Here is a 27,523-nt window from a genome sequence, read left to right on the forward strand (position 1 = left end):
GGGGGGGTGGTAGCTCAAAAACGGAACCGCCGATTTCCCTTTAAACTTGGGCATTGGGGTACACCCATAGGGTACTATAAGACCCCCAAGTTTCAGAATTTTTGGACATGCCCGACTTTCAATAATATATCAAAATATGGGTATAGTACGGGCATTTTCGTATGAACAGGACGAGATTGAAGCACCGGGGGTGCTTATATACAAGCGAAGGCGCTTGCTGGCGTCAAGCAAGAAAACAATACGGACAGACAACACAATTGAAGAGTATCCTAGCAGCCTGCCCCCCCATAGTACAATCATCCATTTCTCGGTATTGTATAACGGCAATTGTGTGTAAGCTATTGTAACGTGGGTGGTAACATCACGACCGTATCTCCTTCAGCCGATTCTCTTATCTGCCTGCCTTCTTTCTAGCCTTGGAGTTTTTGAGGTAAATGCGGAGAAAGTCAGATACGACCCAATCACCCTCATATTGATCAAGCTCAGCATACACTTCCTTGGCCTGCAGGTGCGAAGTATCGGCTAAGAACCGGTTGATTATGGGAAAATGATCCACCTCAGCGAACACTTTGGCCAAGTCCTCCGTCTTTTGGGTGCTGAAGGTTTCATGCACATTGAGGTGTTTCTTGGTGAGCTGCTGTACATGTTTCTGGACTACCGTCAATAGGACGACAATGGCAGTCAGATGAAGAACGTACCTTTACGCCCTCATATTGATCGCTAGACCAAGTGAGTGCCTCCCGGAGGGTATATCCACCACAACCGATATGTGTTGCTTCGCCCTTGGGCTTCGGGATACGGGAAGCTACGGGTGGCAAAATGCCAGCGGAGGATTTCGGTTCGTCGAGGGGGAACACTCTCTCGTATGTAAGGCTGGGGAAAAAGAGTAGATGTTCAACAAGAAAGGATTGGGTCGAGGTGAGAGGTGGGTACTGTCTGCGAACGGGTGGGTCGCCGCCTTCAGCCATGGCAAAGGTTCAGCTTAAACGAACGGTCAGCTCGAGTAACACTTCGTCAGAGAAAGGAAGACAACATACAAAGGGTGGGCAACTGCAAAAGCAGGGGTAGCGTCCACCTTTTGAGGGCAGACAACAGAATAGTTCAATCTATGGTTATTGTTCTGTTATTGTGCGGATTGGTACCGTATTGGTGGATTGCTTACAGAAAAGCAGCTGACCGTCCCCATGGTAACTTTGTTGTGCTGATGGGTGTTGTAGTCGGAGAGCGTGCATCCTGGACGTTGTAGCCCCATGGATGCTATAATCCGATGGGGGGGACGACACGAGGGAGGCCCCCAGCGCGTCGGTGAGGGAGGCGGCGCCGGCACCAGGGGCAATGAGCGGGTTGAGGTGCGGGATGGTGGTGAGATGGTCGGAAAGAAGGGGCGTGGGAACCCACTTGAGAGTTTGATATAGTAAATCGTGATGAGGTACAGCCACTCACCCAATATGGGGGGTAGCTGTACCCACTCACAATTTACTATATCAATCAGTCGAGTGGGTTCCCACGCCCCTTCTTTCCGACCATCTCACCACCATTCCACACCTCAACCCGCTCATTGCCCCTGGTGCCGGCGCCCCCTCCCTCGCTGACGCGCTGGGGGCCTCCCTCGCGTCGTCTCCCCCCATCGTCGATCGTCGTTCTCCAGCGTCGAGGTAAGATCTTTTGCACCCCTTAGCCCATTACCTAGCTAATTGTCTCCATACTTGCATTCTCACTACCCCCGCTGCCGCATCCTGTTCCTTTCAACGATCCCGTCCTTCTCGCAATCCCTTCTCGCAATCTAACCGCCATGCATTGTCATTTCAAGACATTCGCCGATCCCGGCGCCGCCCTCGTTTGGATCTCCTCGCGCGTCACACGAGCGCGTCATGTCGGGCTCCTCAGGTGAGTATGCGCCACATACTCATCCCCCATCCGTACTAACACATCCTTATCTTCACGATTGTAGCCTTACCCAGATCATCAAGATCGTCGCCTCCTCCTCAGCATAGCTGGACAGCTCCGGGTTTAGCTAGACTTTGTTCGGCACCTGGTATGTTTTCTTTTCAATTTGTTTTCAGCCGTTGTTGCTCATGGCCCAGCAGATTTGCTATGTCCTTCTGCTCCTCCCTCTTGCCTCCCCATGAGTATGCCCTCCCTCGTCCCGTCCTCGTCCCTGTCACCTCAGCTTTCACGTTCGGAGCGGCGCATCCTCTTGGACTACAACATTCGGAAGGCCTTTCCTTGCATATGTCCCCATGCTCGTCACATCTAGCCTCCGCTTTTGTTCATGTCGCTCTTCTACGATACAAGTACTATGTAATCACGCTGTGGGATAAAAATGAACTTCTTCTACAATACAAGTACTATGTAAAAACGCTGCAGGATTGCTCAGTCAATCCACGTCGGCCTTGTACTGCATCGTCACTAAGATACCACTCAAGCTGTTCAATTGGAGCGTGTCCTGATAACGAAACCGGTATGTCTTGTTCCTGCATTTGTTTCCCTTGTACCTATGCTGACTTTCTGAGGCAAAAGCCTTATATCGCATCGTTACCGAGATACCGCCCAAGCTGTGCAGTTGCATGTCTTGATTACAACGTCGGTATGTCTTGTTTCTACGTTTCCTTCCCTTGTACCCATACTGATCGTCTACGGCAACAGTGGACTTGACTTACACCTATAAGAAGACCGTAACTCATGTGTAAATGGCCTCTCATCCGCCCTCGTTTCAATGTATCACTCCTCCACGAATTTATCCGACATCTCGGAGTCGGACACCTTGCACCCGGACAACGACCCGTCCTCGCTTGTAAGCGCCCTAGACGCCGCCAACCTTGACGAGACACCTTCAGAAGATGGTTCTCTCATTGAGGCTGTACACCATCTCGTCCTTGATGACCCTCGAAGTCAATATCCGGGCTCGCCTTCGCTCCAATCGCTCCGGGACCCTCATACGGATGCGGATCACTCGTACCTGGATGTACTGCCTCAAACCTTTGGGGAGAATGCCACCTTATCCAACACCTACGCCGAACTTGTTTGCCTACATCATCAACTCTTTTGATGGATGGGCAGTACAGAAGCGATACTCCAGGGGCTAGACAAGGAGTCTGTCCACAGCAGAGCATTATCCCATCTCGCGGCTGATGACATGTGGGCGATGGATGTCCTACAGTCTCAACTTCTTTGCTCGCCGTCAGACAACCCTACCGTTGATGCCTTGCATCTTTCCATCTCAGCAAACATCAAGGAATATATTGGTTTGCTTTGCAATAATCATCACATTCTCGAGTCACAGTCCGATGAAGTAGTTTCCCCAAGCGTCATCGTCAACACTAGTACGTCTTTTTTCTTGGTCAACCAAGCGCTTGGTAAAATATTTTGTATAGAATGATGGTACACCGAGAAACTACCGGGCATCAACCCTCTGGTCCTCCTCTCCATGTTTCTTGTCCTCGTCTTAAATCTCTTCGAACACGCTACCCGCACATGGTGCAATGTGACACTTGCACTACAGCGCTTTCAGATCCGAACCACCTTCACCAACCCATTTGCAGGCCAAACCCCTCGCAAACTAAGCTATTGCGAGTCTCAAGTTCTTCAAACACTGCCGACTGACTTGCGCACGGTTCACGCCCTCTTCGATCTCAAGCCTCGCCTTCGCCAATACGCTGCATGCCCCGAATGCTCCTTCCTTCACCCACCCACTGACAACAAAGGCCTACGTTACCCTGAAACATGTCAGCAGATGCACCAATTTTGACGTGAAACTCGTCAGTGCGGAGTACCTCTTCTCCGTACGGCTGGGCACGGCTCGCACTCCGCAGCCAATCTACCGATCCGCCCTTTCTGCGTCAACAATTTCAACCAGTTTGTCAGCAATCTTCTCAGCAGGAAGGGCATAGAGGGTGTGGATAAAGGGACCGTGTTCAGCGTGCAGGAGGAGTTGCGAGACATCAAAGACAGGTCGTGTCTTAGCAAGCTCCCTGGGCCGGATGGCAAGCCGTTCTTAGACAGATTCAAGCGGCCCGAGCTTCGTCTCATGTGGAGTCTCTCCATCAACTGGTTCAATCCGTACATGAACAAGACCTCGGGCAAGACTGTGTCTGTCAGTGCCATTTCACTCGCTTGTCTCAATCTCCCCCCTAGCCTACGATATAAAGCCAAGAACATGTTCCTCGCAGGAATTATCCCCGGCCCAAGGGAGACTACCGTGGAGGAGATCAACCACTTTGTATCACCTGTCATTGACCAGTTGTTGCCCGCATGGGAGCGTGGTACCTGGTACTCCGCAATGGAAGTGCATCCGGATGGGCATTTAGCTCGGTCCGCGCTCGCAGTCTCTGTGAACAACTTGCATGCCAGCAGGAAAGTCAGCGGTTTCGCAGGCATTGCAGGTCATCACACCTGTGCGTTTTGCTGGATTTGTAAACATCAGCTCGGGGATTTCAACATCTCCGGTTGGACGCAACGTACATGTCTGGATCATATCGCAGCCGCGGAGGGGTGGAGAGATGCTAGCACGAAGACCAATCAATCAAAACTCTTTGCGAAGACCGGTGTACGTTGGAGCAAGCTTTTACGGCTGCCGTACTGGGATCCCACCAAGTTGATGGTCGTCGATGGCATGCATAACCTCTTCCTTGGCGTAGTGCACGTCCATTTTCGCGATATCATGGGGATCCACGAGAACGAGGGCGCTGGTGCAGGGGACGTTGTTCCGCTCGAGCCTCTTGACGTGAAGAAAATGCAGAAGTGCAGGAAGATCCTTCAAAGTAACCCGACGCATGCCCAACTGGCAAGATTTTGTATACGTGAACTGGCTGAGGTGGCAGACCAGCGGGGGTTAGTTGTCGAAGGAGAAGGCGGTAAGAAGCCAAAAAAAAAAGTGTTCATTGAAGTGTTACTCGTGCGTAGTCTTAAAGCTCCCTCACACTTTTTCTTACTACATTTGCATCTACAGAACAAAGGTGTTCCGCATAGCTTGCACTCTTTGCCACAACTCGACTATACGCCTCTCGAGGATGTGTTAGGAGAAGAGCTGGTCGAAGAATATGCATTACCTTCCGAGGATGAGGGCGTGGTGCTGCGGTTGACTCGAGCTGAGCTGGCGGGGATCTGGTCGGTTATACAAGACGTCGTCGCCCCGCCATGGTGTCGTGGTCCCCCGAAGAACCTGGGGTGTCCCGGCCACGGCAAGCTGAAGGCTGATCAATGGCAATCATGCCTTGAGTTCAAACTGCCCGTCGCTCTCATGTGGACATGGACTCACACTCTCCCAGATGCTAGTACGGACAGAAAGGAGCTGCTGCTCCACGCAACCTTCCTCTTAGCCATCGCCGTATGCTATGCAACATCCCACTGAGTTACTGCCGAGCATGCATGCAACTACACCCACCACATGCAAGCCTACCTGCGCTTCATCGCGCAAGCCCTCCCGCGTTACTCCTGGCGACCCAACCACCATGCTTCCCTTCATATTGGCGAGTTCTTGCTAAGATACGGGCCCATGCATGGCTGGTGGATGTTCCCCTTTGAACGGTTGATAGGTATCTTGCAACAGGTGAACACCAATCACAAAATAGGTACGCTTTCGCGTCTCTCCATTTCTTGTTTCTCAAGACGGCTGCAGGGATGCTCGAGAAAATGATGCTCGAGACATTCTGTACAGCATCAAACGCCAAAGCGTTCCTACAACAGCCGTGCTGCCCTGCACTTCTGCAGCAGTGCTCACCGGTTCTGGAGCGCTGCTGGGGCCTTTATCAGGGCGGGACGCTCATGACCGACATACGCACCATCATGAGCAGCGACTCCATTGAGCGCTCCAAGTCCCAAGTCGCATCAGGGTGTTCCATCGTCTCTCCCGCATGATTGAGGCAAGCATGGAGTGACGCTGACACTTATCTTGACTTCCCAGCGCACCTCAAAGCGCTCCCGGAAAAGATTCTGGTCCATTCCAGGTACACCCTCAACGGATTCAGTTTCGCAACTGCGAGCTCTTCGCATTCGAATAGTCAGATTTTCTTTACGGTTGGTTTAGGTGATCAAGTGCCCACGGCGATCAAGGAGATCCTATGTGTTGGCTCCAATAAGCAATCCGCCCCCAGCCTTTGAGACATTTTTTTCATTGTGCAACAGTTCATGCCTCTCAACGAAGGCAAGTTGGACCCTTTTGCGCCTTATGCTGCGTTTGGTGCTTCCCTCTGGAAGGAGGACCTAGCCAAGTTGTTAACCGTTGTGCCTGCTTCAAATCCTCTGTGCCATGCTATCGGCAAGAGGTGGACAAGTGGAAGGATCATCCTCAAACCGCTCTCGAAGGTATGTATACTCAACGCAATGCATCAACGTAAACTTACATATGCCAACAGGATTTCTAACTTCACCTCGGGCATGGGATTTGTGTACTGAAAAGACTGCACCATATTATGTGCCTGCTATGCGTGTACTTTGTATCTTACACCTATCCTCGCTTGATCCTCCTTTGCTCTCTATACATGTACTTTGTACTACCACGATACAAATGACATTGTGACGAACCCCTACCAGGTTCCCCAGCTCCTGTTGTCAAATTCTCGTCAACCCCCTGTGATCTGATCAGTGGGTGGCTGTGCCTCACCTCGCGTGGAGGTACAGCCACTCACCCAATTGGGTGAGTGGCTGTACCTCATCGCAATTTACTATATCAAACTCTCAAGTGGGTTCCCATGCCCCTTCTTTCCGACCATCTCACCACCATCCCGCACCTCAACCCGCTCATTGCCCCTGGTGCCGGTGCCACCTCCCTCGCCGACGCGCTGGGGGCCTCCCTCACGTTGTCTCCCCCCATCGTCAATGGCCGCTTGTTCGCTTCGTCGGGGTAGACAATCTCGCTGAAGCTCTCTTGTTTGAGGTAAGATCTTACCCACCCCTCAGCCCATTTACTAGCTAATCGTCTCCATACTGGCTTAGGTCTTTCACCACCTCCGCTGCATGCTGTTCCTTTCAACGATCCCATCTTGCAGTCTAACCGCTCTGCATTGTTATCTCAAGACATTTGCCAATCTCGGCGCTGCCCTCATTTGGATCCCCCTTGCACGTCGCGTGAGTGCAAGCGCGTCACATCGGACTTCTCGGATGAGTACATGCTGTGTATCCATCCTCCATCCGTACTGACGCATCCTTATCCTTGTGATCATAGCCTTACAGATCATCAAGGTCATCGCCTCCTCCTCAGCATCGCTCAATAGCTCCGGGTTTAGTTAGATGTTGTTCAGCACTAGGTGTGTTTTCTTTTCAATTTGTGTTTGGCCGTTGTTTGCTCATGGTCCAGCAGTTTCCTCACTTCCTTCCACCTCACTCAACGGCAATGCCATTTCCATCGCCGCCCCCTCTCTCTTGCCTCCCCATGAGTATGCCCTCCCTGGTCCTGTCATCATCCCCGTCACCTCCACCTCAGCTTTCACGTTCGGATCAGCGCACTCTCTCGGACTACAACATCCATTCGCACACCCTTACTGACTATCCACATTACCACAGAAATCCCCCTGACCAGCAGCGCCTGATCTTCGCTGGGAAACAGCTTGGCCGAATGTCCCTCAGGCAGCCCAGGAAGCTGGTCAAGAGTACGTGGATATCATCTGTACGCAACCCATGATCATATTCGCGTTATCACTTGACTCATAACTACGCCCTAGCTCTCCAGATGTCTGTCCTGAAGCCGCCTAGGCTTGCGCCTTCCGTTGGATTGGATCCAACGTCATCAGCAGAGTAGCACGCGGAAGCTGAACGTTGCTCAGGCAGCCAAGGAAGCCGGTCACAAGTACGCGGAGCTCAGCGCTGCAGAGAAAGAGGTAAGCCTATCATCAGTACTAATTGTCTATCGACATGGCTAATTGTTGATACCCTAAAGCCTTACAAACACAAGTCTGCAGCACTGAAGCAGGAGCGCGAGCGCCAGAACACCGAATACATGAAGACGCTCACTCCAGACAATATCAAGCGAGAGAATGCCTATCGCACTGCTCAGCGCAAGGCCAGCAAGTCTCGCAAGAGCAACCTCAAGGACCCAAACACGCCCAAGAAACCTCTGAGTGCATATTTCATGTTCTTGCAAACACATCCGCTCGGATCCTGCACTCGTCCGCGAAGTCTTCGGCAACAAGCAAGAGATGATGAAGCAGAGTGTTCTCACGGCTGGCGATGAGCATAAGGTGAGGGTCGATGTCTTGTCCTTTTGTGAATGTGATCTAATACCCATTTCTTGCAGCCGCTTTTGGCTCGAGCCGAACAGGAGAAGCTCAAATACGAGGCAGCGCGTAGACTCTACGAGGAAGGTACTCCTGCTCTTGGCACCAATATCAACTTCAGTATCCTGCCTCAGTCGACCGACAGTCCTTTCTCCACAATACAACCAATCAAGACTGAGTCGTTTGGCTCCTTCACCTCAGATGGCTAAGGTGAATGGAACCATTGGTGTGGCGAGTTATGAATTATGAACTTGTATATCGGCCAATACCCTTCTTTCTTTCTTTCTTTGTTTCTGGATCTCTTCTGGCGGATACCACATTGCGTCTCATTCCCAGTTCCTCGGTTATCCCATTGTCACGACACCGGACTTGTTCATGATTACGACCCCCCGATTTTTGTATTGATAGCTCTCCCCATCCCCCCTCATGTTTCTATACATGTATATGACTTGATATCCTGTTAATGACCAAGTGTTGGTGACGCATATGATACCCCACCACACCATCCACATTCCCCGGTGCCGAGGTCCGAAGTCCCGGGCACAGCGGGGATCCACTGCGGTGAGTTCACTCCACCCCTGTAATTGTATCGTGTCCTGACATGGTTGCACAATAGAACATTTTCTCCATTTTGTTATGTCTAGAGCAACTGTCCTTGCACCCGTCGCTGGCGGCGTAGATACTCCTCTGATGGCCTCTGTTCGGTCACGATGGAATAGGCGCCGAAGATACTCGAACAAATATGAATAGTTACCCGTGCAAACCGAGAAACAAAAGACGCACCGTGGCATACGTTCCATCAATACACTATTGTGAACCCGTAATCATCACGCTGTGCTCACTACACATATTTAAAGACTTCTCCCTTCTTTGATCTTTGTACAACCCGACCTTCTTTCCACATGCGAAACATCAAACTTCTCGTCTCTGAACGTTTCTCAACCTCTCCAAAACAATGTCCTTTTTCTCCAAGATTGTGAAGACATCAACTGATGCAATTAGGGTATAGTTATCACTGCATATGCGCACTGTATCCCATAGAAACTAACCCCGCTTGCAGTTCTTCCACTCACTTGCCCTAGGCACGCCCGTCAGCACGCCCATCAATGACGATATCTTACAACCTGGAGGGACTTCTGACAAGGCAGCCCCTGCCGTAAGTCTGGTTACATCTCTTTCAACTCATGCTCATAGCACCGCCTGCAGAGGAAGCGCAGGGCCAGCTTTCATGATGGTGATCAAACCCCGAAACAGATGAAGCTCAAGCAGGAACTTAAACATACAAGCAAGAGCCCTTCCAAAAGCCCTTCTCAACGACCCAAGCTCAACAGGACGAGCCCCCCAAAGCAACAGAACAATGAGTTCCTTCTCAGCGATGGAGTCCTTCGGTGGGCAACCAAGCAACAGGTATGTCAGAATTATGTCTAGTATTCGACCCTTTGCGGCTTTATTGGTTCATCCAGAAGCCCTCGCACTACGCGGTATTCCTTCTCTGTAAGGTCTACAAGTAAATACCGCTGCACACGTCTACATGGCGCTAGGTATCCTATGGGTAGTATTAGCGCCTTCATTGCATCCGTGTGACTCCGTGTTCATCGCATGAGTCACGTCATGTAGCTTACGTAGCCGTCCTACATTACCGTGGGACTCGGACTATATAGCTTTACAAATATGGTAGTGACTTCACACGCTCCTGTCATATATATACAGTCGCTACCATGAATATCATCTAAGTCTTCTCTCTCCACCGAACGACTACCATCATCAGCATACCAGCTACCAAGCTACTCACTCAACCTTCAACACTAACAGCCCGGTGAGTTCGCGCTCTTATAGACTTCCTAGCTATACTCGCGTTCATCCTTTGTCAAGGTAAGCCGCTAACGATTCGATATCACTTGCTTGCTCTTACCGAGAGATTTGAGTTCCCCAATAGTAATGATGTTCAAAAGTGCACACATAACTGGGTAGTTCAACAGCACGTACATCTGCAGGCTGTAGATATCGTTCCGCGCTAACTATTATCACAGGTTCAACGCGCTCTTAGCCTTGATAGTCTGGTGTGCACTCAGCTGCCGGCCCAAACTCATTCTAGCGGCAAGGAGACGCTGGTAAGTAGCCACAATCTAAGGAATTGTATCCTTTTTTTCACTGAATGCACTTATGCAGACGAAATGTACACGTCCTATCAACGAAGTTATGCTGCTGCCACGCAAACGATCATGGCCCAGTACCATCTTACAATCAGCCTCTTTCTCGTTAGCGCGCCTCCTTGGGCAACAGAACATGTATGCACTCATCCCAACGCAACGGCGTCAGTTTCAGACCTTACCCCCGGAAGTCTTGCTGTGTATCTTCGACGCCAATAGTGTGTCCATACAGCAACCAATAGAATGGTGCTGTGGACTTTGACGGCGGCGTGAAGTATGTCACCGAGGCGCAATTTGGCAATACTACCTCGCACTTTGGGAGACGGGAGATCAGCCTACACATTGTCAGGTTGACATTACAGTTGATGATCCTGCCGGGGATGACACCCATAGGGCAACAGGTGGAGTTCATTGTACCCAAGTGCATCAGTTTGATGCCTTTGAGAGAACTCATTGATGAGATGTTTCCAAGAGGCATCTCCTCTAAAGGTACTGGTAACCCACAGTGGGCTCAGCAAAACGAGGAGCTTGTGCACCTCTGCTACAGAGAATATAAGTCAATGGAACCCAAGTGAGAGTCCATAAACTCACAGCTGCCAGTGTGAAAGAACCTAAGGAAAACATGAAGTTAGCACAGTCGTAAAAGCAGTGGTAGTAAAGTCATGTGCGTGATGAAGGTATTGTCCTTGTAGATATCATTCACTTCATTGCTGACAGCGAGAGCAACAAAAGCCTGGAACTCCTTCCTCCATGTACTTGAGCCAGCAGCGCACAAGCATGTGGTTACAGAACCTAGCTCAAACAGACAGGGCTCATCTATTGGGGTATGCCTGTGTTCATCATTATTTGCACGGTGATTTGATGTTGAAAACTATACAGGATGCACCTCTTAGAGCCTGGGCAGGATATGGACAGCTGGAAGGTTACCACCAAGAGTATCTGAATGAAGACATTAGGCTTGAAGGCTGCGGGGTGACTGCAGTGGACACACCTATATCTGCAAACAAGATGCTCTGCATGTCATGTCAAAGATCGAACGCGAGTATAGCATAGAAGTCTATAACAGCACAGACTCACCGGGTGTTAGTTAAAGGTTGAGTTAGTAGCGGGTTAGGCTGGTTGCTGACAATGATAGTTGTTCGGGATAGAAAGACACTAAGGTTGATATTCATGGTAGTGACTGTATATATATGACAGGAGCATGTGAAGTCACTACCGTATTTGTGATGCTATATAGTCCGAGTGACAAAGGATCAACGCGAGTATAGCTAGGAAGTCTATGAAAGCGCGAACTCACCGGGCAGTTAGTGTTGAAGGTTGAGTAGGTAGCTGGTTAGGCTGATAGCTGACAATGGTAGTTGTTCGGTGGAGAGAGAAGACTTAGATGATATTCATGGTAGCAACTGTATATATATGACAGGAGCGTGTGAAGTCACTACCGTATTCGTAACTACTATACAGTCCAAATCCCGCGGTAATGCAGGACGGCTACGTAAGCAGAACGTGGCCCTATGCGATGAACGCGGAGCCACACGAGTGCATAAGCGCTTAAAGTACCAACGGGATACTAAGCGCCTGAATAGACGTATGAGGGCGATGTTTACTTGTAGACCTCTAGGAGGAACATCGCCGTATAGGAGGCTTCTGGATGAACCAATAAAGCCGTAAAGGGTCGAATACTAGACGTAAATCTGACACCGAGTCCCATGGTAATGTAGAACGGCTATGTAAGCTATGTACATGGCTCAGTGCGATGGACGCGGAGCCACATGAGTGCGTGAATGTGTAAGACACTGATACTACCTACTGAGGTACCTAGCGCCTGTGTAGATGTGTGAAGGCGGTGTTTACTTGTAGACCTTGTAGAGGAACATCACCGTAAAGGAGGCTTCTGGTTGAACCAATAAAGCCATAAAGGGTCAAATACTAGTTGTAGTTCTGACATGTCAGAGGGAAGGGACATGTGTTGTGCCACTCTCCTACCCAGATGGATGGTTGTGTAGCATCGCACTAATCCCAGTCACTAGTACTATTATTAATTCTAATTACTATATAAGGTTTAATCTCCGACCCAATCACAAACTTTTGAGCGCCAACTACACAACTGACCCTCTGGGGGAAATTGCAGGGGCTGGCATGCTCAGCTGGCTCAGCTATGTCCAAATTGTGCACTCTGAGCTGGCTGCTTGGCCACTGATACAACAATGCTATGTACTTCACAGACAAATACATGTGAATAATCAAAATTAGAGAACAAAAATGAAGGAGGAAGTGCGAGGACTCATCAACAAAAGACATAACTGCTGGAAGACTTGGTCATGTTGGCCGGCTCAGGATTCTTTATATAGATATAGCCAGAGCCTGCTGAGCATGCCGGCCCCTGCAATTTCCCCCAGAGGGTCAGTTGTGTAGTCATTGCTCAAAAGTTTTCATAATCGGGTCAGAGATTAACCTTATATAGTAATTAGAATTAATAATAGTACTAGTGACTGGGATTAGTGCGACACTACACGACCGTCCATCTGGGTAGGAGAGTGGTGTTGTGCTAGCGTAAAGCCATTTTCCTTCTTGTTCAGCTAAATCTCGAAAGACTTCTGTACAATGATGGCAATGCTGAAGCCTTTGGACCTGCACAACCTCCCCCAAAATGACACACTGACATTTTGGGGAGCCCACTTGCAAACAAGCAGTGTTGTTTCTGTTGAAGCTAAACAAACAACAGCTCAGTAGAGTGAATGGAGTACAACTGATAATCTAAGCGAGTGGCAAATTGTAACAGTTTCACCCCCCAAAATGTCATCATGTCATTTTGGGGGAGGTAAACAGAAGTAAAATGTGTTTTGCAAATTTTGTCTCCCCTCAAAATGACACCTTGACATTTTGAGGGGTGAAAGGTGTCTAAAGGCGCCCTCAAAATGTCATCGTGTCATTTTGGGGGCATTAAACACACAAACTGTGTTTTGCAAATTTTGTCTCCCCTCAAAATGACACCTTGACATTTTGAGGGGGTGAAAGGTGTCTAAAGGCGCCCTCAAAAATGTCATCATGTCATTTTGAGGGGGTCAAATGCGTGTAAAGGTGCCCTCAAAATGTCATCATGTCATTTTGAGGGCATTAGGCACACCCAAACTGTGTTTTGCGAAGTTTGTCTCCCCCCAAAATGTCATCATGTCATTTTGAGGGCATTAAACACACTCAAACTGTGTTTTGTATCTTTTTGCTGTCCCTCAAAATGACACCTTGACATTTTGAGGGGGTGAAAGGTGTGTAAAAGTGTCCTCAAAACGTCACGACATCATTTTGAGTGGGTCAAATGTGTGTAAAGGCACCCTCAAAATGCCATCATGTCATTTTGAGGGAGTGAAAGGTGTGTAAGGGCGCCTTCAAAATGTCATCATGTTGTTTTGAGGGGTCAAAGGTGTGTAAAGGCACCCTCAAAATGTCATCATGTCATTTTGAGGGAGGTCATTGTGCCAAAATCACACAGATCCTGTGAAATTGTTCACCCACACCCTAATCTAACCCTAATACCCTTAGCTGTTTGCTTATAATGTCCACAATTACATTCAATACGACCCACGTGGGATACAGGCGAGCAGAGAGGGGATTGGCAGCCAAACAACCACACACAAAAGCATCACTAAAAGTGCGCTGGGCTTACATGTCGACAATAAGGCCCACAATTGCTTACAGGGGTCACAGCAGCCGGAGTGACTTAGGGTATCTCACAAGTCAAACAAAGTAGCTTCAGCTTTGACAAGACAAGGAGGATTTGACAAGAGTTGAAGTGACCGTGTCAAGACCCGAGTGATGTTACAAGGCTGGGTCTGCTTACAGGCACTATGGCCTTTGTAGGTGGCACAGTGACTGTGTCCAGTGCAACGTCATGAGTACAGTGGCCATATATTAATCACACCTCTTACAAGCCAAAATTTACGATTATAATTTATAGCACACTTCTTATTGTCCTGCATTGTCATATTATTTTTGAACCCAACTAATGTACAACAGAAATAAATTAATAATACATGATTAAGAGAAGTGTAGGCGCTGACAATGCAAGGGAGTACACAAAATGCAGGCGAGCATAAGGCACATACAAAGCGAGGTGTACATGACTAGGCGCGCGAGAAATGCACATACCATAATAAGAATAATAATAGGTTACATGACAGGCGCGTTAGACTCGGAAACACGACAGAAGAAACGCACGAGAGGGTGTGGGGACTGTGTTTGAGGGCCAGGATGCACATCTGTTGCCTTGGTAGGCAGTCTGTCCTTGTCAGCAGCCTTGGCGCTGATGTCGTTGTGATGGGGAGACGACAGGTGGCGAGAGGGGGGGTGCTTCATGACGGGGAGAAGGTTGGCGGCGAGAGGAATTCAGGCAAGAGACACCCGTTTCTTAAGTACCAGAAGCTCTGGCATTCCAAAGTCATTTTGCTTCTTCTACGCCCTTCTGTCCTTTCACCCGTTCCCGCTTCTCTGCTTCTCTTGCTTCTCCCGAACCTCCCGAACCGTCATCGGAGCAGTTTACTTCCGCATTCCGACATTATGGGGTCATCAATCTGTGCTATGTTGGCTTTTGGTATGTATAATCAATTTCGAAGAACGCGATGGTCACGAACACAGCCAAGGAGAACATAGGAGAGTTTCCGCATATGTCATCGGAGTCTGAAAATGAATTCGCGGCGGTGTCAATGTTCTCTTTCGAGTCCATGTTGTTTTCTTCACCGCTCCACATGCGTTGTCACATACAGGAAATCGCTCTTGGGCAGAACACTTGTTCTGGGCGGCTTCCCTTTGACAGCACATGTTGGATTCGGCCCCAAAAACTAAAGCCCACCTAACTCACTGCCGCGAACATGAGCTGTACACGCGTGAGTTACTAACCCTAACCTTATCCCGGCGTAGTGCGCCAGCGTGTACAAGCCCGTTGTCAGAGTGTGAGTAGTCTTGTACTTGCGTATCAAACAAATGCGAATCTGGCAAGGTAGCGACATAAATAGAATGACAATGACAAGCTAATTTGATGTTTTGTCAAATGACACCCCATTTAGACAAATCTCGCATTGCTTTACAATTCGAGCATGAACTTCACAGCGCCTTGCAGACACGATTCGAGTTCTGCAGACCTCCGATATATTTTACAAGAGCTCGTATATGAATGTAATCTCTCAGAATGCATGATAAGGTCAACCCTGTTCTGACAACGGCCACAGTGGTCGATTGTCCGGCCGCACTTTCTGTGATGAAGCCGACCATCTGCTTGAAGATACGATTAATAGTCCATAGGCATACACGGCACCTATTCTCGTCCATACAAAGTCTAGGTTTCAGCCTTTTTCGATTCGGGTGGATGCTCGTTGACGTCCCTCTAATCGGTGTTTCGGGGTAGAGCCTTACGAACTCAAACGGCACGGGCAGCCTAAGAGCTAGGGCTAAACCAAAGATGGGCCAGCACGAACGATAACGCGCGTTCGCTGCCAAACATCGTCGAATCACTCCCATCCAATACCATCTTTTCGAATGTCGGATAGCTCTTTTCGTTCAGCTTGCCTCACTAGTCTCCGCACGAGATATCAAGAGGTGCATGTTCCTCGCTGCCATGGTCCCAGCAAAGGCGTTGGACGTGATTTGAGGGGCCTCGGACCGCCTTTTTGGCCAAGACGCTCTGTTTGATCAAAGCAGCTCCGCGCAGAGCCTCGAGTAACCACGTAGCTAAGCCTGAGCAACGCCAAAGCGATGGACAAGACGCTTACACGTGTCGGTGCGTGAGATCATCAGCTGTAAAGGGATACTGGAATTCTGAGTCGCGATGCAAGCATCAAGTATGGGCGAAGAGGTACACGGAGAAGAGCATTGACATACAGTGGCGATTACTCGAATGATCGTCGTCGCAGCCTAGCTATGAGTCGGATAGGTCGGACGCGTGGAAGATGTCTGAGCATTTCGACAGTACCAATAGAACTAGAACAAGGGCAGTGCACACCACAACTGCGGATAGCCTAGTGTTGCCATTCTGTAACGGCGCAGAGATGTTCAAGTATCAGCAAAGCAGTGAATGATATCCTTGGACGGGAAGCTCAATATGCAAGATATACCTCAAGAAGATCGGTAATCAAGCTGTGGCCGAGGATGGCTATTGTTCCGAATCTGGAGCTAGTGTATGAGGCGCAGTACTAATAGTGTGGTGTCGAGGACGCAGTGGCAATACTTACTTTGCGCAAGTGATGCGGAGCCCCAAAGATGCGTTGCCATCGCGTGAGCTAAGACGATAGGTAACAAGGGTCGCGCCAGCGAGAGTGGACTTGAGCATGCGTTTATCGTGATGAAGAGTAGCTATGCAGGCTTGAAGCTGACAAGAGGAGTGAAGGTAAAGAACAAGTGATTCGGAGACGCACGACGCGCTACTTCAAGTTACTAATGCGAAATAACGTCACTTAGGCTTTACATGCAGATCGCAGTGTATCTCGACAGCGTTATGATTGAAGTCTACATACGAGAGGTATTATTCGTCTAGGATTACACTTGGGTTATAATATCGCTACAAATGTTATGCACGTCTACCATCACACGCTCAGATCGTCGAAGGGTCGCGCGAGCTCTTGTCAAAGTTCTGCTGCTCGGCGGGGTACCTTCCTGCGTTCGAGGCATCGCCATATCCCGTCCCACCCTGCTGAGCGGGGTTAACACCCGTACTTGCCATCGTCTGCGCAGCTGGACCCGTGCCCGTGCCGCTCACGCCAGCGCCGGTGTTGACGCCCGTGCCCGTACTGTCGCCTGCTGGACCCGCACCCGCCGCACCTACGTTGCCCGTACCGTGCCCGTAACCGGCACCCTGACCCACGCCTGCGCTGTTGAAGCCAGCGTTCGGGTCCGCAGTCGACGAGTTGAAGGCGTTGGTGGAGTTGGTGGGGTTCGCCGGAGGGTTATAGGTTGAACCAGTGGTGCCCGTGTTGGCGGGCTGTTGGCTGGCGCCGGTGCCGCGTATGCGATTCATGCCCTCGGCGTACTGGGACTGGCCCTTGGCCGCAATGTCGCTGTTCCTCGCCTGGGCGTCGCCGTGTCCCATGGACGAGTCGGCAGCGCCGAGGACAGTGCCGCGGAGGCTCTCGCCGACGCCTTGAGCAACCTGGAAGGCACCCCTATAAGATGAATCAACGATCAGCCTACGAGCAAGCGACACCACGGAAGAAGACGAACTTGATCTTGCCACCAACTCCTGAGCCGGCACCGCCAGAGGTATTCGTGGTGGGGTTCGTATTCGTATTCGTGTTCGTCGGGTTAGACATAATGTATTTTTGAGAAGAGTAAACTGGATAAAGTGGTGGTTGTGTTCGTGAATGTGAGATGAATTGTAACGCATTTACACACCTCATCCCGGCTTATATGCCTCTTGAGAAGCCTATGACGCAAATATGAGTTCAGTCCAACTGCGGGGTCGAGTGGATCCAATCCATGCGCCGGACCGTCATTCCAGTGGCTCCAGCCCCGAGGTGGAGTTGAATTTATTTTCGTACTCCGAGGCCTGGGAAACAATTTATGTGCCTTGGTGGCTATACGATAAGATTAGATTTTTAGCTCGCACCCACAAGTCTAGGCTCGGCACTTGATCAACACGCCAGTGCCCATCCATATGCCTCCATCTGCCTCCGCTACCAACGCTGTTTGGACTGGACCAACGCAGCTAACAACGAGGGTACACAACAAGTCAATCAGTGGCTGTCGTCAACAACGACGTTGGCCAAAACAACAGAGATAGACGGGAGACAACAACAAACATCAGGGATGGTTACCTAGTACCCCACACTACAATAGCGCATCGAGCACCATGTGCAGCGACGCCCACAACTCTGACGTTTGGACAAGTGATTCGCGATTTGGATAGATCACGCATTGTATTCCGTGTGATGCATCATGGGCATTGTAATTCTCATCAGAAAGGCGTAGCTCTATCATCTACATCTCGATCGTCGTAAGTGGTATACGCTACGTAAAGCATTGCAATGCGTGAAGGACGACGACTACGCTGCCAAAGGATTAGGGCAGGAACAAGAAAACCAAGGAAAGGCCGAAAGGTACACTAATCTATCTATACATGGTATGGGTTGAATGGGACGATGGGGTAACTGCGTTGACTGGGGTTTATGCTTTTATGGGATGGTGATGGCGGCGTGATTGGATCAGAAACTCGTGAAAAACACTAACGTAAGGAGGAATCATGGAGAGAGTATGGGGTATGCAGATGGGGAAGCGACATGAGAAATGCTACAGTAAAAGAGGTCCATGGGTTCGATGTTTGCTTTTCTGGTTGTATGCGTGCGGGTCCGTATGCGAGAGGTCGATAATACAATATTTATATGATATGGGCAGTGCAAGGCACGGCGAGGCTGGGGTATCGGGGGTATCTTGAGAAGCGGGGCCGAAGACGACGACGACGTCGCCTATGGGAACGAGCGGCCAAAGTGGAGTGCCCACACGTTCGGGCCCAGCTTGGTGCAGATAAGCCCAAGAAACTTGGTGTGCCCGACGAGGAAATCGACGCGCTTGAGCCCCTTGCGCCGTTCGATTTCGAACGACGCGGCGCCGGCGCGCATGCAGCGCGCGCGGTATGCCTCTGCGACAGCGTCACGGTGTGCCTGCGACGGCAGGGCTTTGTACTCCTCGGCGGTGGCGCCGAGGCGGAGGAAGCGGTATAGCTGCTCGAGGACGTCGCTCACGGTGACGACCGAAGCGCCACCCGAGGGCCAGATGGTGAGCTGCCATGGTAGCATCTCGCACTTGAGCGTCAGAGCCGCCATAGGTGGATTCGTGGCGGGCTCGCGGAGGGCATGTGCGGGGATAGCAGAGGGTGACGAGTGCGAGTTGAGTGATGCAGTGGAAGGGAAGGCAGACGCGTCGTAGTTGAGTGATGGTCGCTGGTTATGGTACGCGAGCATGGGGTGGATGTATACGGGGCCGGATGGGAGAGGAACATAGGTGTTCTGGGGAGGAGTGATGGGCCCGGTGGTGGATGGGAGGGACAGCTCCGAGAAGGTGGGCGACGGCGTGGACGGGGCCGGGGAGTAGATGATGTCCTCCTCGGCGAAGCGGACGTGCTTTCCTGGCATTGTAATGGGTGGTGTGGGGTAAGTGGTGATGATGAAGAGAGGTGGGCTGGGTCTTGAGGAACCTTGTGGGTTCGAGGGTGGTTGGTTATATGCGGTCTGGAGAGCTGTGTGCGAGTGGATGGGAGCGGTTGCCCTGGTTGGTTGGATTGGGATGGGGAGGAGGGGACCTAGGGGCTTTATAGAACGCGATACCACGTCGGGCTAGGTGACAGATATGGGCAGACATAGCCGCAGCCGAAGTCGGTCAACGTTGACAGGATGGAGAGGAAATGACTAGGATTTGTGGATTTACCGTTCCGCCGCAGATCGCTGACTCGAACTGCCTTGCAACAAAGCTAGGGCGTGAACCGCCGCCCTAATTAGGCACCCGGTCTGGCTGAAGAGAAGGGACGGGCGCTACTCGTCGAGGGGAAAGCACAGCAAGTTACAGCACAAGATGCGCTTTTTTCCCAGTCTTTGTTGGCTTTGCAGTTGTTATCCATGACGACACTACCCGATAAGGCATCCACGGCACCGCCCATCCCGACCTTTCCCCTGGCGCCCGTCGTCTAGAACAGCCTCCCGCCCTCCCGCTCCACGCCATACCGCATGTGTCGTCGACCAGCCCCCTCTTTTTCGTCCTCCGCCCCCTCTCAGGCCGGCTTCTGGAATGCCCCGTCTATGTATCTCATAAGCGCCCACATTTATTTGGCGACTTGGCGCACAGGATCAGTTCTTGCAAAGGTGACAAGCGGCCAACAAGACCGTGGAACTCCCTCCCTTGTTGCATATGCTTGCCCCTAAAGCTCGTTCTCGCTATGTTTGTCTCTACGCCTGTGCCTACCAATGTGGGGGCGAATAGGATCATGAGCTCCCCGCATCTTGTTGGATCTTGTTCACTCGTATGGCTGCCGCGTTGTTCCGAAGAAACGCGTACATCCCACCCAATCTATCCCTCTGGAGGTGCTGTATTCGAACAATCGAGAAACTACGATACACCGAAAGAGCAACCGATAACGTCGCAATGGATGGGCTACGGACAAGATGGGGTGCCGCGTCCGTCGCGTCCGACTAGCGTACGATGCTGCGCGACGCGACGTCACTTGGCGCCCTTAGAAGCTCGCCGTTCTGCCACGTCTTCCCTGTTGGCTGCCCCCTTCTTGTTTCAGTCATCGGCTGCGCATTCCCGCAGACCCTGCCGAGAGTGCGCGAGTCATTTAAACGCCAGTACCGCCCCGCAGCTTCGCATTTACCGTAGGCGCTGAGGAACAATACGATCTATCTTTGGCCGTCACCCCACATTCTCTCGTAACTTCCCCATCCCGCTTTCCACAACCCGAGTCCAGAATATACAATTGCTATACGAAGTCAATCGCGATGCACTTCCGGTTCACCCCCGAGCGCCACTGGCCGAGAAGGTGCGGGCGATGGGCCCCTCGACCTGGTCATGGCGAATGTCAGCTTGTTTTTCTCATACTTTGTAGGGCGCTTGATGGCACTAACACCTTATTCGGGAAGGAGCAAGCCCGCACTGCGGGTGCTTCTGGCTCCTCAGCCAAGGAACTGCGTCCTACATTCCATCCTGTCTGCGGCATCATACTGCGGCTAGGCTCACCCGTGTCGTACGTTGAATATGGTCTGATTGTTGCATTTGACCACCTTCAGTATCCTATGAGGGTGACGCGCGCAGCAGTCTGCGTCGTGTAATTATGTTTGGCGGAAATGAATGAGTACGCGGATCAAATGGCCAGCGCAAACGCCACAGTCAATCGATATAGCAGGACCTTCCTATTCGGATTCATGCAGTTCAAGAATCAAACGCCGTATGAAGACGGCATGAGTATCTAGGCCAGATCAACTCCCATCCCCACAAATGGTTTCCGGTATCCCAAGTCTTGTTGGCCGGTCACGGCCCTCGGCACCCTTTGTGCTGACGGACACATTGATGCATAATTCATGCACATGTTTCCGACTCATCGACGCCGCCATCTAGCCATAGTTAAGCTTTTGGGTGCAGAGTTGCCTACACAGGTAATGCTCCGCATTCGTCTTTGTGGGCTAGTCTAACTAGTAGCCCAGGGATGCAAAGGCTCGCCCTCCTTCCAAGGCTATCGGCGGGCGACAGGACAGATTCGTCCTGCTTCTCCAGTCCGTGCCTTGGAGCCGCTTGAGAACAGATCTACGGGGGATCTTTGGAGAGGATCCCTGCGACGCTGCCCAAAAGCAGCGCCTCCAAAGGCTGTAGTGTAACACTGATGTTCCGATCTCTTTTCCGAGCTTCTGTTGTTCGATGTTCAGGCGCCTGCATACGACTCGGCGCTAACGAGCAATGTTTTGCGAACAAGCGCCTTGTGGAAAACAAAGCAAGCACCGCACATACACAGAAGCTCATCCAGTGCTGCTGTTGTCTTACAAAGCGATGCACATTGCATATGCTGTACAACATACCGCGGCAGCAGTATGAATAGAACGGTTAAGTCCGAGCGCCTAAAACGCTCTAAGCGCCCGGAGCCTGAGAACACCATATGTAGACTTCCTGTGCATGAGTCATTGTGAGCCATACATTGTCTTTACGCCCTCACGCAAGAAGTAACAAAGAGTCGCATGACCTACGAGGAAGCACAACTCACTGTCCTAGACGCACGGGCATGAGTTACGGTCTCGATTCTCCGATCCATGGAAGATACATGTCCCTTAGCGCTAGACTTCCGCATTCTAATTGCGGTGAACCCACGAAAGTAAGAGTCTAGCGCTGGAGGACACTCATATAGCAGTATCGTTATCTAGACGGGACGGTGATGCGTTCCCATTCCTCTCGATGACCCATCCCTGGCAGCTCCACCTCCGTGGAGGCAGGGAGAAGTTTGAGTGCTGGGGCTGCGGAAGCCGTTCGCCGAACGACGGTGCAGAACTTGGCCAGCGAGCGCTCCATCGACAGTGGCAGATTCTGTCTCGCCATCTGACATAACCACTTGTTTGGCAGTCGAACGTTCTGCTAGGCAGTGTCAGTCAACGCTATGCTGACGGAGGCTGTATATGACGAGTGCTTTTAGTATTCCATCCTTATGATAAGATACATGCAAACAAGACATGAGAATCCGATACCGATGACTGTCCAAAGTGCCCAGAAAGAAACGAGACGAATCGAGAACAAAGTACATGATCGCACCACGCACCACAGCTCCGCCCTCCCCACTCACGCAGGCCCAAGAAACAGCATCCACGTCCCATCCCTGGCAGGCGACGGCTCCAGCCCGCGGAACATGCATTTATCCGCCATACAATCCGCCCGCCGTATACCAGGCTGCGCCGCCGACCCATCGATCTGGTCCCAGTCGCAGTCCTTGTTCGCCATCCGCGTGCGCATACGGTGCCAGTACGCGCGCGCGACCATGTCCCGCCGGCGCCCGCTCCACGCGTTGAACTCGGCGTGCGTGATGAGCGCGTGGAACGTCGTGCTGATCGCGGTGAGCACGTCGCCGAGCGTGACGCCGCACGGGTTGTGCGCGTCGACGGGCCAGGGCAGGTGCGGCGACGAGTCGTCGGCGACGCTGGTGATGCGGAAGCGCGTCACGCGCGGCCATGTTGCGAGCTGGGCGAAGTCGCTTGGGGAGAGGGCGACTTCATAGGGGAGGGCAGCGGTGTAGGTGACTCCGTAGGGTGGGAGGTTGATGTCAAATATGACGGGCGCTGGGCCAGCGGGGTTGTGTCGCAGATAGGGATTCAACGTGACTTCATGAGGGAGTGGGTCAAGTACACTTGAGCCAATGTTTTCTGACAACGACAAAGGGCTTGGTTCCGGGGTGTACCATTGGACAGGAACCGGAGAGAACATGTTATAGTCTCGCATGGGGCGGTCACTGGCAATGCTGGACGATTTGGAGAGGCTGTTTGCAGAGCTTTGTGCAGCGAACGACATGGCCGAAGCTGGCCTTGGTGCTTGACGCAGAGAAAACAGCGTCAGCACCGCGCAGAGAAGGACAAGATAAGCATATACTCACGAGGCCAAGACGTAGGACTCGAATGCCGCCATTCGCTTCGCGGCAAAACAGGAAGCGAAGCTCCAATTGTGTCTCCATAGCTTACACGACCATCGTCGTCTCCATCTATGACAGCCACATTCCACGATCAGAGCACATCTCGCACGCACAGTAAAACCACACTTACTCAACAAGCCCTTGATGGACGTCCACACCGCACTCCGCCTCCTCTTCCTGCTCTCCGACCGCGCGAGCTTATCCGCCGCCTTCTCCTTCCTCTCCCGCTTCTTGCGCTCTTCCGTCGACTCTGGATGGACGAGACCCTCGTCGTACGGGAAACCATCGAACTTGGCCGAGGGAAAGTAGGATACCGCGTGGGATCGTGCGAGGGGGTCGTTGAGGTCGACGAGGCTGCGTTGGCCCATGCTGGTCCAGGAGCCTGACATCATCCGAGTAGAATGTGTTGAGTGGTTTGTTTCACGTAGATTGCGGAAGTTACGATTCGACGGGGATTGGGAATCGATACAAGAGGGGAAGGGAAAAGCAGCTGTTAAGCGCGCAGATGGCCATGGGTGGCATCTTTTGTATGAAACATGTCTGATCAAGAACAGAAATGCTGTCACCCGCGCCACACGGTCACCGGTGTGCTGTACAAGACATGAGGCAACGGTTGTTTTCGCTTTTTGAGCATCGTTGTAGGTCCCTGTAGACACGGTTGTCACCGCAAGAACAAAGGAAAGGAAGAGCGTACACAGCGACACCACGTGATTGCTTTAGCGCGCTAACGTCCATCGTCTTATCATCGCGACGCCGCCTCAACAACACTCCATCCTGTTTGGCTGAAAGATCCAACAGCAGTTCCATGCATCATTTTTATTCCATAGAGATACATACATGATGGGAGGGGCATAATTCCGATACAGACACAGGGGCTAGTGTACAACAAGAAGCAAGGAAAGCGATGATCGAGATACAGTGGGAGCATATATGTACAATGGAGAGCATGGATATCGACTGAGATGGGATGTGTTCCGCGATGATGGTTATACAGGGTGAGATGATGGGGGTAAACATATGAGCAAGCGGGACAGCATAGTGAGACAGTAGAGGATATGGAAACAGACAGCCGAGTGGAGATGGGGAATCGAGAGCCAGAGCAAGAAGACAAGAGAGAAGACGATAATATGAGGTGGCTTTAGCGAGTTTGACTTGTTTAAACACTTTTCGTTAGAGGTGGAACAAAGAGACAACATGTTCTTGACGGTCTACGCCAACGGAGTCAGGCCGATAAATAGCCCCTGAGTGCAATCGCGAAGTGAGGCACCGTTAGTAACATAGACCATACGCCTCGTTGGCAGGCTGATACCTCATCCCCTGCATGCTCGTCGCGTCTTGGCAGACGTCGGCGAGGGAATAGATATCGTGGCAGCGCATGGAGTCCTCGAATGGCGACCACTCGTAGATCGCCGGCTGAGGGGCCGGCGACGCGGACTCGGCCGCGTACTGGTGCTGCTGATTGAGCACCGGGACGCCGCCATCCGCATAGGCATCATACGGCTGCGTCTTCTGAAGCGGGACGGAGTTGTCCCATCCCTTGTAGGCGACCTGGTCCGGCTGATACTGTTGCCCGACACAGTGTCCGTCGCCGCCGTACATGATCGAATAATCGTACTCGAACGCATGCATGAACGTGGGCGGCTCGTCGGAAGTACCGTCATTGAAGTCGAGAGGCGTGGCAGGGGACGAGTAGCTGCTGAACGTGTCCCCGTAGCTGGGCGTGTTCGGGGAGTTGATCGGGCTCGTGAGCGAGTCGTACGTGAGCGCGGGGCAGTCGGCTCCGTTGGCGGGGAGAGAGGTCTCGAGCAGATTGTATGGCTGCCCGTGCGTCGAATCAGCACGACGGGTATAGAACGAAGGTAAGATACGCACGTCATTCCACCTGGCAGGCCTCCCGTCGAAAGCGGAGGGCAGCATGAGCGGGGAAAGCTGGCCCCCGGCATCGTCGGCGCCTGCGCCGTAAAATTCGTTGCTGATATGGTTGTCCGCGGGGTAAGCTGCATTCGCAGACATAGGCCCGCAATCAAGACTGCCTCCCGAAGAAAATGTGAAAACGGGGACATGGGACTGCGTAGTCGGTCCGGCAACGGGAGGCGCAACGTGGGCTCGAGCGTCATCGATGCCGCCATCGGCAGCATGTGCATGACTATAATCGTTGCCTGCAGGCGCTGAGAAGGAGCGCCGAAACATGGACGTTAGCGGCACGTCGAAACGTGCATCAGGTGCTCCCTCGGGTGTCTTGCAACGTGTCGGGAGATAGGATGCAACCCCGGCGCCGCCCGATCCATGTGCGGCTCCCCCGAATGCGTCCTGCAGGGTACCTTCGCAAGCTGGACCTTGGAGATGAGTCGTGCTGGCAATGACGGTGGGCGGAGGAACGACAGAATTGTTGGAGGGGTTGATAACGCCATGGTCTTCATCAGCAGCGAGCCTGCCGCCATCTTCCCACTTCTTCATCGCATCCGCAAGATCGACCCCGGTCTTGCCCTCCATCAGCAGATCCGCAATCTTGGCACATCGCTCGTCCTTGAGCTTGTGTTTCTTTTTCGTCACGCCCGCGTCGCTCTTCCCCCTTGCCTTTTTCCCGACTCCCTTTGCGCCTCCCCCTCCTCCAGACCCGTTCTTGTTTCGACCTTTTGCGCCAGTCCCGCCTCCACCTCGACTTCCTATCCCTCCCACAGCTCCTATGCCTCCATTGAACGCGACTCCTCCATCCTTGATCTTGAGCTTTGCGAGCGCGTTGGAACCGGGTCTGAAGCGCCAGTCCGGGTATCGCTGCCTGTGTTCGACCTGGGCGTTGACAGCCTTGGCCTCCCAGACCTCGCGCTCCTCCTTTGAGAGCGTCTTCCAGTATTTCCCTATACAATCCCACGAATCCGTCAGTGACCGTAGATATAGAAGAGGATAAAGATGATGGCGCACCAATGATTTTAGAAAGAGTACTATGATTCCCCTCGACCTTCTCCGGAACCTGCTGGCTCTTGATGAACGAAGAGCGGAAGAGGATGAATGCGTTGGGCGGGCGCGGGATGTAGGACGCGTCGCGCTTCGAGACATTCTTGGGCTTGGCGCCCGCACCGAGATGGCCGTTCGAATTAGCTTCGCGCATCTCCGGACCATCAGCGGAAACAAGCGGGGGCATGTCGTCGAAGGCGGACGGAGGGCCGTTGATGCTGAAACAGTGGGAAGAGTACGGTGCTGCGGTGGGGTCGGTGGTGTCAGCGGTGATGGGGCTCATGTCGGTGAAGAAAGTGAAGGTCATGGACGGGTTGGGGTTGTCTACGAGCGGGGGCATGTCGTCTGGGGATCATGTAAATCGTCAAGGCGCCTGTACGTCAGCAAGAAAAGCGAAAGTAGGGGAGGCAAGGACGGACCATCGTCGTCGACATTATCGACAATTGGATCGATTGTGTGGAATGAGATCATCGTGAGGTGTTTAGTTTGTGTTTGAGGGTTTGACAGAGCGAGGAAGACGAGAGGAAGACGAGAGTCGAGGACAATAGAGGATGGACACGCTTTGAGTACTGCCTTATTCTCTGTTTGGCAATGAACGCCCTGGGACGTGCTTATGACGGCCGCGTTTCCCACCGGGCCGAGTTCAACGTGTTCGCTGAGCTTGGGTGAACGAGAGCGTTGAGATGTGTCTCGTAGCAATTTATTGGTGTGGACGACGTCGACCCTGGATGTTGCTCGTCGATGTCTCTCTCCGCCAAAGGGTCCGCCCCGACGCGCACCTCTCCGACAGCCGACAGCCGACGGCACACCACAACAACTGCACAGATCAGGAAATAGACAATTTGACGTCCCGTGACGACCCTCCTTCCCTTCCTCATCGTCATTAACGTCCTTACTACAGCACACTGTTCTCTGACGCCCTTCAGTTTTGGCGCCTACTATCCAATCCGTCCTCTGCCTCAAAAGTGCTTTCTACACGACCCACCACCATCCTGCTGCGTCGCTTACTGGCATCCAAGGACCCTTTCTCTCACCTTCGTCACCTCAAGGATGCCGCACTGTATGACGTCTTCCCAGCTTCC

At 51.9% G+C, this 27,523-nt stretch overlaps 9 protein-coding genes across 9 annotated transcripts; 4 read left to right on the forward strand and 5 right to left on the reverse strand.

Moving 5' to 3' along the window:
* Window positions 1-391: 391 nt before the first annotated feature.
* On the reverse strand, window positions 392-968 carry CONPUDRAFT_156110 (uncharacterized protein; the record flags this gene model as incomplete). The annotated part of the gene is made up of 2 exons (XM_007773001.1): window positions 392-649; window positions 699-968. 2 exons carry the CDS (start codon window positions 966-968, stop codon window positions 392-394), a joined length of 528 nt encoding a protein of 175 aa, XP_007771191.1.
* A 282-nt stretch (window positions 969-1,250) lies between these two features.
* On the forward strand, window positions 1,251-1,659 carry CONPUDRAFT_156111 (uncharacterized protein; the record flags this gene model as incomplete). The annotated part of the gene is made up of 2 exons (XM_007773002.1): window positions 1,251-1,362; window positions 1,493-1,659. 2 exons carry the CDS (start codon window positions 1,251-1,253, stop codon window positions 1,657-1,659), a joined length of 279 nt encoding a protein of 92 aa, XP_007771192.1.
* A 2,953-nt stretch (window positions 1,660-4,612) lies between these two features.
* Window positions 4,613-5,856, forward strand: CONPUDRAFT_60560 (uncharacterized protein; the record flags this gene model as incomplete). Its single annotated transcript, XM_007772918.1, has 3 exons — window positions 4,613-5,273; window positions 5,352-5,570; window positions 5,618-5,856. 3 exons carry the CDS (start codon window positions 4,613-4,615, stop codon window positions 5,854-5,856), a joined length of 1,119 nt encoding a protein of 372 aa, XP_007771108.1.
* An 833-nt stretch (window positions 5,857-6,689) lies between these two features.
* Window positions 6,690-8,419, forward strand: CONPUDRAFT_156114 (uncharacterized protein; the record flags this gene model as incomplete). The annotated part of the gene is made up of 10 exons (XM_007773003.1): window positions 6,690-6,826; window positions 6,987-7,065; window positions 7,171-7,222; window positions 7,298-7,427; window positions 7,501-7,586; window positions 7,659-7,702; window positions 7,761-7,814; window positions 7,874-8,054; window positions 8,113-8,174; window positions 8,231-8,419. 10 exons carry the CDS (start codon window positions 6,690-6,692, stop codon window positions 8,417-8,419), a joined length of 1,014 nt encoding a protein of 337 aa, XP_007771193.1.
* A 746-nt stretch (window positions 8,420-9,165) lies between these two features.
* CONPUDRAFT_74873 (uncharacterized protein) lies at window positions 9,166-10,935 on the forward strand (the record flags this gene model as incomplete). Its single annotated transcript, XM_007772964.1, has 5 exons — window positions 9,166-9,213; window positions 9,271-9,366; window positions 9,405-9,598; window positions 10,267-10,321; window positions 10,603-10,935. The coding sequence occupies 5 exons, from the start codon at window positions 9,166-9,168 to the stop codon at window positions 10,933-10,935; spliced, it is 726 nt and encodes a 241-aa protein (XP_007771154.1).
* A 5,914-nt stretch (window positions 10,936-16,849) lies between these two features.
* On the reverse strand, window positions 16,850-17,788 carry CONPUDRAFT_138540 (uncharacterized protein). The gene is made up of 3 exons (XM_007773004.1): window positions 17,735-17,788; window positions 17,564-17,675; window positions 16,850-17,505 (listed from the first exon to the last, which is right to left on the reverse strand). The coding sequence occupies exons 2-3, from the start codon at window positions 17,650-17,652 to the stop codon at window positions 16,938-16,940; spliced, it is 657 nt and encodes a 218-aa protein (XP_007771194.1). The 5' UTR covers window positions 17,653-17,675; window positions 17,735-17,788; the 3' UTR covers window positions 16,850-16,937.
* A 1,040-nt stretch (window positions 17,789-18,828) lies between these two features.
* Window positions 18,829-19,206, reverse strand: CONPUDRAFT_36415 (uncharacterized protein; the record flags this gene model as incomplete). The annotated part of the gene is made up of 1 exon (XM_007772897.1): window positions 18,829-19,206. A coding segment is annotated over one exon (378 nt), but the record flags the coding sequence as incomplete, so codon positions are not given.
* A 3,288-nt stretch (window positions 19,207-22,494) lies between these two features.
* CONPUDRAFT_83654 (uncharacterized protein) lies at window positions 22,495-23,966 on the reverse strand. The gene is made up of 3 exons (XM_007773005.1): window positions 23,617-23,966; window positions 23,451-23,555; window positions 22,495-23,388 (listed from the first exon to the last, which is right to left on the reverse strand). The coding sequence occupies exons 1-3, from the start codon at window positions 23,852-23,854 to the stop codon at window positions 22,646-22,648; spliced, it is 1,086 nt and encodes a 361-aa protein (XP_007771195.1). The 5' UTR covers window positions 23,855-23,966; the 3' UTR covers window positions 22,495-22,645.
* A 444-nt stretch (window positions 23,967-24,410) lies between these two features.
* CONPUDRAFT_107826 (uncharacterized protein) lies at window positions 24,411-26,664 on the reverse strand. The gene is made up of 4 exons (XM_007773006.1): window positions 26,409-26,664; window positions 25,359-26,344; window positions 24,796-25,304; window positions 24,411-24,727 (listed from the first exon to the last, which is right to left on the reverse strand). Exons 1-4 carry the CDS (start codon window positions 26,626-26,628, stop codon window positions 24,709-24,711), a joined length of 1,734 nt encoding a protein of 577 aa, XP_007771196.1. The 5' UTR covers window positions 26,629-26,664; the 3' UTR covers window positions 24,411-24,708.
* Between the last annotated feature and the right edge of the window lie 859 nt (window positions 26,665-27,523).

The sequence above is a fragment of the Coniophora puteana genome (assembly GCF_000271625.1).
Source record: "Coniophora puteana RWD-64-598 SS2 unplaced genomic scaffold CONPUscaffold_10, whole genome shotgun sequence".
Taxonomy (NCBI): domain Eukaryota; kingdom Fungi; phylum Basidiomycota; class Agaricomycetes; order Boletales; family Coniophoraceae; genus Coniophora; species Coniophora puteana.